This window comes from Brachionichthys hirsutus, chromosome 4, assembly GCF_040956055.1.
Source record: "Brachionichthys hirsutus isolate HB-005 chromosome 4, CSIRO-AGI_Bhir_v1, whole genome shotgun sequence".
Lineage (NCBI taxonomy): Eukaryota > Metazoa > Chordata > Actinopteri > Lophiiformes > Brachionichthyidae > Brachionichthys > Brachionichthys hirsutus.
In genome coordinates, this window is record NC_090900.1 from 10,296,672 (window position 1) to 10,307,786 (window position 11,115).

An 11,115-nucleotide genomic window follows, 5' to 3' on the forward strand; every position below is an offset into this window, starting at 1 on the left:
TATGACCTCCAGCCACCATGGTTCCCAAACATTTTCGCTTCCAAGAGATCCTGAGCAGATTCCTCAAGTCTCAATCTTAAAACCGTAAAGATTTCATTTTATAAAAGTCCTTATAGAAACACTCCATCCTAGTATATAAGCAGAAAGGTTAAAATGGTCGTGCTTGTTGTCAGACACAATCCAGGCAAATAGGAGGAACACCCACTTTCTATAACATCACCCCAAGAACCAACTGGACACAACTAGAGATCATTTCAAAAGTGCATTAAAAAACTAAATTCAAAAAAAAATCGAATGAGTTGGTGGACTGCTCATTTTGTGCAGACATTTAAAAACCAAAAAGATAATAAAGTAATAAATTGATGAATGATTTAATCAACAGTCGCCAAACAATCACTCTAAATCTTTTTTGAAGTCCATGTAAATATTCTTGCGGGACTGAGCTGAATCATTTTAGACAGCATGAGACACACATCACTGAACATTCCACAGACTGCTGACAATGAAGTCAGAGTAAAATCATGTTGTCACCTTTTTTCAAATCCGGACAACACTGACTCGCCAGGATCACTTTATCATTTCAGCTGCGTATTGTTTGGAAAAACATGGAACTGCCAGGGAACAGGGCTAGAGGACGACCCAGGAGACGATACATGGACGTAGTGAGGGAGGACATGAGCGGCTGGTGTTGGGGAGGACGACGCAAAGGACAGGGTGAAGTGGAGATCATAGATTTGCACTGTCTGTTTACATACTTCTGCTTTAAACAGCTCCCACTGAACACGGTATTTCATCGTGTTGCTTTGGCATGCCAGACCTCAGAACAGGGAAATACTAGCTCACAGTTGTTTTGACAGAAGCGCTAAGAAAGAGAGGAACTGGCTTGATCAGTCTCTGCATACAAATTGAGGAACGTGTAAGACCGTTGTTCTGACAACCAAGGAAATGGTGGCAGGAGGTGAGAAGGGGGCCTGCTGGTGCTTCAGCTGGTCCATCCATCGTCTCCCGGTTCATCTTGTGCTTCCTCTTTAAACAGGGCCCCTGAACGTCTAGTGAAACTGACCTTCAGCAGGTTTCGAGGTTGACAGAGTCGAGTTTCTTCACCTCGGGCCTGACCTTGTAGCCATTAATGAAAGCCACTGCCCTTTCATTTGTTGGTGTTTAAAGCGGAAGTATGTTAACAGACAATGCAAAGACTGAAGCGCAGCACCCTCACGGAGACCAAACACTGCACAACGTGCGAGTGTGAATATTCCCAAGGCAACGCAGCATGACGACAACGATCCACCCAGAAACAAAAAAACTAAAAAAAATGTTTGTTAATCCTCACTCAGTTTCATTCCAAACACTTGAAAATGTTATTGCCAGTAAGAAAAGCGATAATCTGAGACCAGAATAAAAACGGAGTACTCTTTACATTTAGCAGGCAAGACACTAAATAAAAGTATACAACTTTAAGTATTCACCTGAGTGACGTTTGCACACGTCAATCAAGACCTTCTGGATTTTCAGGGCCAAAACCCTGAAAGAATGTTAAAACTGAGCCACAAATGTTTGATTTCTTTCACTATTTTTCACATGAAATGTAACGGATGATAAACAATACTGTATTACCATAGAGGAACACTTCCATAGCAATAAAGTGAAATGTTTTATTACTATGCATAAAAGATAGGCAGAAACATAATGAGGCTGATTATAGTGAACACGTTTGATTAAATGTCAGACACACACTTCTGGTTACTTAGATACTGTTTGGCAAAACAGGAAAAACCTGACATTTTAAAACCTACAGTAACTTTTCTCAAGGCCTGGTTTAGAAACAACCAGACAAACAGATTCTGTTATTGAATCAGCGTTGCTACCGACAACGCATCATAAAAGGAAGACCAAACTGTAGTTAATAAAAAATCATTTGTGTCTACAGCCGTCACTTTAACCCATTTGAATATTCCTCAACAACAGGTTCTATCTTTGGTAAAAAAAAAAAATGTTTTTAATAAACCCACACTCACTCAGCATTTCATCCATCAGAGTGTAGCAAAAGCTTTGAACACAAACCCCCTGATGAAGAAACTGTGTCACAACTAATGTACTTCAAAGTTGCACGAGTAGAAAATGTATTTGTGCTTCTTTGTTTTGGTGTTTATAATCCAAAAGCAAATCTCACAAAGCATGACAACGTTTGATGTTTTGCATTCAGCATCCACTAACAATCACATGTGGATTTTCTCATACATGTACGCAGAAGGTCACATGAATGAACGAATGATAAACCGAAACCTATTAATCAACAACAGGATACACACCGCACCTGCTTAGAATTAATCTGTCTGAACTTGAGGGTTAATCCGACAGCATCTCTGAAACAGCTCCATGCTTGAACTATCTAGGACTACTGAAGATGAGCAAGCGAGCATGGGAAGCCATATACAAAATAAAGCACATAAAGAAAGACTTGTATAATAAACTGTGTTTCTTTCACACAGTCTACATTTCCTCACTCTTGTCTTCAGAATATCGATTCCAAGCTCAGAGTGTGAGACTGCATGAATTTGCATAATGTAACTGATGTTAAAGTCACCAGATTCATCATCATCAGCACCTGCAACAGAGAAGATCTTGTGACCGAATACAACAGTAATACGAGGAGGATGAAAGGCAGATGAAGGGAAAGCAGGATTTCCCTGGTAATTACAGCCCCTCGGTTCATACGCTCGACTGCCTGCAGCTCTCCTAAATCGACCACAAAGGGTTTGCTAGCTCGCTCGCCCCCCCCCCCACCAAAATGCACACACATGCACTTGCAAATCATGACACCCATGTCATTTACCCACTAACACAGCTGGCAAGGATCCAATTATCAGGCACTGACTACAGAGATTGATTGAAAATAGCTCATTACGCTCTGTGAGGACATTCTAAATGAGTCAGATTTGAATTCGACTCAAAGGATGGCGGTAATTTGAAGGTCTGACTGGAATAATCACAAGGTTTAAACGCCTTCCACACAAAGACGGAAAGGTTTGCCTTCAATGCACAGACAGACGGCAACAAAGGAAGAAATGGCAGCCACTTAACTGGGCACTATATTGATATTTTATCCTCTTAGGATTCCCCTCACATTGCATATGCACCAAAAATAATCACATGTGAGAGTTGTCCATGTAACAAGATGCAGTCAGTGTGTCCCACACAGCAGGCCAGCTTCCATTCTGAAGGATGCAATCCAACAAATCACACTTCCTTACTCATCGTTAAATATGATGATGTGACTAAACTCCGAGTTCCTGCTCTAACCTGTTGTTTTCATATAAATCTGATGCATTAGAAAATGTAACTAATAAATAATAATCCAAAATAATCCAAAAATCACAAGACCGCAATTGTAGAGATGCCACTCCCCGGGGCCGGGGTGGGGGCGGGTTGAGCAGCAGACCAGAGACGTCCTCGCCACCCAATAACCCTGGGTGGGGGTAAATCTAGGTCAGTGGCTGGGGTTAGTCTGCAGGGACTGAATGCCTGACATGAGCCGGTGCTGGTGTGTTTCGAAAAAGCGCCTCAAAGTTTGCTTTAGAGAAAAAGACCAGCAATTTCTTGAGAGAAAAAGTACCGTATATCCCTTTAAGTTACAGGAGCAGCCGATGTGGACGTCTCGTATATGATCCCGCTTTGCTTTCATAGAAAAATGTGTGTTTTTAGAGGAATAACACAGATGCCCTCCAAGTTCCACCCCTTTATGTTGACTGCATGGAAAAATCGCCATAGAAACACAGGAACCCCCCCTCCCCACCATGAATAAACACCACAGACACAAAATGTGGGCGAGGCAGCGTTTATATTAATGCAGACTAATGACAGACGCTGAACACTGCCCTGTGCAAGTCCAGCTGAAGTCCCGGGTCACGTTTCTCAGTCCTGAATCAGACAGAAACTGGTTGAGTCAGTGGGTCTGCAAACAAATAACACTGGAACAGAAGGAAAAAAAACCAACTCAACTCACATCAACAATCATTTACCTCAGAATATTTCCTCACACGGACGCACTGCCTGATTTTATAGAGAGCTAATGCAGCTAATCCTAAATTACTGAACAGGCTGGTCTGTTTTACTGATACTGAAGTCTGATTCTGATTCTCTGGATGGGTTCCGCATCTGCATTGCTTATTCCAGTCTCCTCCTTGCCTCTGTGGCTACATGCTAATGAAGGTCTTGCCTGCTTGGCTTCAGCCTTCGTGTCTGTCAGGCTCGTACACCACAGCAAGCAGTGTCAGATTAAGCCCCTGCATGGATGATTTTCCATTTTGCCATATAAAAATGGGCCCCATTCCAATTCCATCCAGAGTCTGCCCCGATGAAAAGTCAAAAGCCTCTCTGTCTTTAAGAGTGCGAGGCATGTTAGTCTGGGTCATGCCACTCTAATCTGTCTGAAGAATAAACAGACGCATACATTTTCAAATGTGAACTAACTCCGTCTTATCCAAAGTTTATTTAAGTTAAAACAGAAGAAAACGCTAAAAGACATTTAAAACCAGCTAAATATTTGTAATCTTGAAGGGAAACAAGATCACATTCCTTCCCTTTTGAATTCCCAAAATTGTCCATTAAGTTGTCACTTTGATTTAAAATCTGTAACACACATGTGAAACAAGGAATTTAATGGGGGATTCGGAAACAATAAAAATAATAAGATAGCCAACACACAGTCGCACTGCAGAGAAAACAAACAAGATAATACAGAATACGTTTCCCACAGATCATTAATTTATGGTAGGAATATAGACGCAGATTCGAAAGCAGGCCGGCACTCACCACCGACTGCATTTGCATCTTTAGACTTTTATGCATTATCATGCTGTAATGAGGTTTTCAAGCTCTTAAAAAGGCATTAGTAATCATTCTCTCCCATAAATATTGCTTGTTTTTATTCTGCCGACAGATTGTGTAACTCTCTCCGAGTTTTTCTCACAATACTTCCCTGGATGGCTTGACTGCAGAGACGAGACACTTAAACGGGAGAAAACATTGGAAACCTCAGGAATATCACACTCCGCTACAAAGATCGGCATTTTACTATTTAAAATCTTGACTGGACGACAACATTGTAGTGACGAGACATTCCCACTCGCGTTACGCTTCTCTTCACCGACGGCCAGAAACGCAATCCCATTACACGAAGCTCCCCGATCGTCTCCATTACAGAAGCAGCGAGAGAAACTTCAGCTCTCCTTAAAAACTGGGGAAGATCACTTCCCACGCAGCAGTCTGCTGTGTGGAGGGGGGGTGCTTGTGTGATTCCTACCTTTACTATTACATAACAGTTTTTGAGCCATGCAGCAGCGACGTTAATTGACGTCTCATGCTGTGGCTTCATATTTAACAGAATGAGAGACCACTCCCTCTTCATCATCGTCATTCAAGCCGCCCTGCAGACATGAAACGGCGCCGTCTCGTCAGATCACTCTGTCTCCATTTGATCTCTTAATCCCCATCGTCACGCGTTCGCCTTCGACCAACTGAATGGGTCTCCCTGTAAAGTCGCCGTCAGCGCCCTGGAAGAGGCAGCGATAGCAGCAGACGCCAAACCTCTTCATCACTGACAACAATGCATTATGGGCTGAATTAATCACTGCCCACCAGACACTCAGAGTGTGCGTGTGTGTGTGGGGGGGGGGGGGGGGGCATAATAGTGTTCTGCAGACTTCTCTTAGGCATGCAGTCTCGCTTGAGTATGTTTATGGGCTAGTGCCAACTGTAGAATTATAATATGAACCCTCTGGACAGATGCGTTTAAATACTGCGTCTAGATATAAAATAAATACATTCTCACAGCCTGACCAAGGGAGAGGGAAGTTTTCCCCGCATTACATCTCGATCAACTACACTCACCTCCCCAGCTCGTTTCCGACATGATAGAACTCCTCGACATTCTCCTGGTTGAAGCCGGTCATGTTGTCCGGGCACCTTCTCCCTTTCCCCCCGACCACAGGCATGGATCTCCGTCCTCACAGCGGCTCCATCCCGTTACCAGCAGCCTCCGGCGTGGGCAGGGTCGCCGTCAACACTCCTCCTCCATGTCAGAGCTTCCATGTCACGCAGGAGCCGTGAAGAGGGGGAAGGAAAACGAAGCCATCAGACAAATAGATGAATGAAAAGCGACTGCAGGAAAGGTGGGCGTTCGGCCAACAACAGACAGGTGACGTCACGCGCCTTTCCCCATCTTTTATTGTGATACCTGGGCACGTGTTTGGGTTGTCGTTGCTATTACGCACATCATTTCTAACACTATGTCGCCACCGACTGGACCGTAAGACCCATAATATAACACCCCCTTGGGTCGGCGGCTCGGCTGCAGCCGCGGGCAGCGCGCTAGCCGACGCCTCCTTCCTCCGGCCCCGCACCGATGACTCCGGGGCGGTCGGTCGGACCTGAAGAGTCCCCGGACAGGTGTTTAAACCAGTTTAACTCTGCGTCAAGAAGTTACAGCGTTAATAGTGTCCTTGAAAAGTCAATAACACGAAGCATTCCCCGAATGGAAACCATCGCTGTGCCCATTATTTATACTGCGGTATGAAATATTCGCAACATTAATTGTTAGCCAGAACCTAAACGCGATCATTGTTGGCTGTTCTTGACCCGGGACTCAGAAGCATTGAGGAATACTCCGTATTAAAGTATCTTACTGTCTGCAGGTGAGAGTCCCTCTACCAGGCGGAGCCGACGATTCGGCGCTGCGTGGGAGCCTGTTACTCCGGTTCGGCTCGGGAAGATAGAACGCTGCTGCCTCGAACGGGAGAAATCAGCGTTAACAATGTAAGGCAGTCGGTGCTAGTGATAGGTTCAAGTCTATGGGAAATGTGGCGATTGTGTGATCAAACATCCTCTGCTAAAGAATACTAAACACCAAAAAAATCATAATATTACATATGTTTATTTCATATAAATATATATTTGTATACACTTTATTAAAAAAGATTTAGTTTATTCTTCGAACAAAATGATTTAAGGAGAGATTGGCAATTTCCAACGTTTTCTTCGTGCCTTAAAGGTATCATTCGTGTAGGTTAATTTACACCCACTGGGGGCAGCAGAGCTTTCCCTTTCAATCACGGGACAGAGGAGAATTCGACCATTTGTTTTGACATTATTAAAATGTTAACTGTGATGTCGTTGCTTACTTGATTTCAGAAAATATCATATCCACATGCAAATCCGTAAAAATCCACGGCAGTGTTTCCATCTTTATTATAATTTTCTACCTCCCTGTAACTCATTTTTTTTTTAAATAACTAAATACTAGTATAAAGAATCAGACTCATGTGCATGTTTGTAGTTTGCAGTAGTGTGTCAGATGTATTCTGATTAATCTAATCTAATCTAATCTGTGAAGTAAATTATAACTGCGGAATAAAAATAATATAATATTTCCTTCTGAAATGCTGTGGTGGAGTATAAGAAAGTAAGGAATTAAAAATTATCAATTGCTTCAATTCAGAACTGAAAAATGTGACTATTTACTGTAAATTCCACCTCTGAATAAGGAGAATAATGACCATGCCCCCACAATTCTGCTTCTGCAACAATTTAGATATGACAAAAACAACACATGTTTGGCATTTGTGCTGATGAATCATCAACACTGGCACAGCACCACAGCAGGGAACAGTTTTAAGAGCCTCTTACTTTGAATTGACATAAATGTTTTAGTTCCAGCAGTAGTGCCAGCTCTGAGGGGGCTGTGATGTCGCAAAGAGCTTTTTGAATCTGAATAATATGTCCATCTACTTTAGTTAAGGAGCTGAGCCACGTCATTTTGCACTCAGTAACGTAAAGCTACAAAACCAACACCTACCAGCCAAAGAGGAGGCCAATGAAATAATTCCAACTAATTAAATATTTTTAATCACATTGAGAAGGATAACTCGTTTCTTTAGAATTCAGGCGAGGTCAGTGGGTCCATCACATTGGTCCAGACTCCAGACGGATAGGTGATAGATTTTCCCCACATTTCAGATCCTGCAATGTTCACGGATGCTCTGACTTTACCTCTAAATTGTCTCATGTTTGTTCATAGAAGGACTGCTGTTAAATTTGGTGTTTGCGTGCCTCATTTTTACATTTCTGAACTATAGTCATACATTTGTTTTGTAAACTTCTTTTATGAATAAATCCCTACAAAACTAATTAGTTTTAACCAAAATCAATAATAAAATAAAATTATTTATTTATTTTATCTGCAAAATGTCACACTTGTACTTGTTTATCATCGGGCATCTGTCTGTGCATGCTCTCCTCCTCCATCAGAACCTCACTGATAATGATAATAACACACCTATGAAGTTGCTATGAAATAAGACTGCAGCTCCAAGACACTCAGAACAGTTTAAATGTAACAATAAAATCTTGATGACATGTTCTGATCTTTTTGCTGGACTAGAAGGTGCGACACAGGAAGGAGCTGATCAGACATGTAATTAATTATAATACATTATACAAATCAAATGAATTAAATTTGAGATCTCTAGTTGTGTTGTTGTTGTTGTTGTTGTTTTGAGACTCCTGTCCTGTTATGCACAGAATGGTCGAAGAACAACATGAAGCCACACCTTTGCACCAAATTTCTCATTTTCCGTCACATCATCTTTAAACACGCTGCAAGCGCCAAACCTTTGCAGGATGATCAGTGCAGTCTAGTTTCCTAAATGTTTTTGCATTCTGTAACAAATAGATTACTGCATGCGTGTGTGAATGATAAATGGGACGAGCACTGAGTCATAATGAATGCTCACTGTCTAATACTGATGTCTTCATTAGGGAGAAACATCACGTGTGGTGTGTGGTTGAGCAGAGCTGCTACTGCCTTTCTGTAAAGGATTATTCCACCATCTGCTGGCGATGGGCTGTACACGCATAAAACAGCTGCTCACGTTGAAGGATGGACAAAACTGGATATTTCACTATAACAGCCCCTAAATGCTTGAGCCCTCTTTATTATCACATTAAAATCTGCTAATTGACTCTGTCTAACAATAAACTGTTTATATTATTCACTTTAGGAATAATATTGTCTTCATATATGATTGTGCAGTAATCCTGTGTGAACAGCACTTGCCGCATTATCAGGATTTCACTAAATGCATATGTATAGGCCATTTATACTGTACATATGTACGCAGCCAGTTCATTCTGCTCATCGCAACAGCTGTTCGTTGTTACTAGACATTGTTAGTAAAGTGAGAACCACCTGCAATTCAATTTTCTTTTTTTTAAAGATGTACAGCTGCAAATTTGATCTTGAAGATTTTTTTATTGCAGTAAAAACTTTTGAAGTACAAAATTATACAAAATATTTATCAAGAAGAACAGTTATATATAAAAAAAGGACAAACACCAGATTTCTTTGGTCATATCTGAGAAGTTGTTATAAAATATCCCCCCCGTGTTTTTACAGTTTCAGTCTTCAGAGCAACACTGCATAAAATGATTTCAATATATATAGTTCTCATTATACAAATTGTTTGGGACAGTACCACATAAAAACTTGAAATAAAATGTAAATATTCTGTATCGCTGGACAGTCAGTTACTTTTATTTTGCATTAAGAGCATAAACAAATCTGTTTTGATGTAATTTAGGGTCTAATTTTACCAAATCTTTAAATGCAACCTGTATTTTGGAACATGACTTACTTTCCTTTTGCGCATTATGAGACATTTTGCTATTGAAAATCATCCCAGCAACTTTTGTCCTATTTTCCGTCTCCATCTACAATATGATGTGTGTGTAAAGCAGCGGTGGCACACAGGCAACAGCTCAACGACAATGGTAACATCTAACACAAAACCAGACCTTCCCTTAAACGGTGAAAATAAAAGCAGAAACAAAACATATTTTGAGCATAATCAACATTTGGGTCAAGATTTTTTAAAACATGATGGCGTTATGATTTATTCTAGGCATTCAATCTAAATATTCCATCAAGAACAATTACTGGAATGCTGCAGTAAATAAAGCATGTCTCATGTCTTATCTTCTCCCCTGAGAAGATACTGATTGAGTGTCACATGACTTGCGATCGCTCTCTCTGAATATCATTTACAATATAAGAAAAGTAATCATTACGATTTGTAAACGGTGTTCAAACCTGTATGATTGGCATAGTAAAGCTTCATGCAGCCTAGTCACACTGCTGATGAATGATTTTTGCTTTGCAATGAGGGAAACACACAAAAAGAATCATGGCTGAGCCTTTAACCAATAAAGGACAAAGGCTTGGGACATGTGAGGAGAAAAGGTATTAAAAACAGGAAAATGGGACAAAGACCTCAGAGGAGAGCTGCCGATAACATGGCCGGTCTAGAATGCAAAGAAGTTTGTGTGCTCAGAGTAGATGTCCGGGTGAAGCGAGGCGATTCTCCTCTACGCCAGCTAAGAAAATGCCCTCCGTCGCGTTTCCATGGTGACACTCAGGCATGCTGAGGCCTGACCCCTCAGAGCAGAGCTGGTCCGAGTTCCCCGTCTTACGGCGAGAATCTGAACATTCATTATTTCCAAACGCTATGTGATGCTGCCAAAGCGCTAACCGCTCATATAGCTCCCAAGATAGGAAAGTGGAATGGTGGAAAGTAACAATTTAAATACACATTTTAAATATTCTCATGCAAAATGCCTTTGCTGGTTATATCCTCTGTGCAAAGCCCTGCTGTGCATCTGGACTCCCAGAGTAAAGGACATCTGGGTGGTCTGTAAACATGATGACACTTTGTCTTGACTGAAATCAAATCACGTGGTCACTGTTTGTTTCATTTATCTGCCTCTGCTCGTCTCCTTCCCACACGGGGAATGAAAACCAAGTGAAAACTCACAATCCAAGGAAAGCCACTGAACATTCTTCCATATTTCCTCTTTAAATATAAATCCAAAACTAAATTTTCATGTACTTTTCAAACATCTTGGAAGACTGGCAAAGTAGAGACAGATAATGAAAGAAAATCCTCGACAGCCCTTTGGAAAGTTAATTCAAGCTCAAGAGCATTCAAATGGGAGCTTTAAACACGTCCTACTGCTGATAACAGCTGGCAGGACTGATTTCTCACAGCCAACACCATTTCACTG

The 11,115-nt window shown here is 41.4% G+C and overlaps 1 protein-coding gene across 1 annotated transcript in view; it reads right to left on the minus strand.

Moving 5' to 3' along the window:
- dapk1 (death-associated protein kinase 1) overlaps positions 1-5,993 on the minus strand; it is a 49,389-nt gene extending 43,396 nt beyond the window's left edge. The window contains exon 1 of the mRNA XM_068760883.1: positions 5,890-5,993. Coding sequence (XP_068616984.1) covers positions 5,890-5,993 — 104 coding nt within the window. The remainder of the gene's footprint in view (positions 1-5,889) is intronic.
- Positions 5,994-11,115: the final 5,122 nt, after the last annotated feature.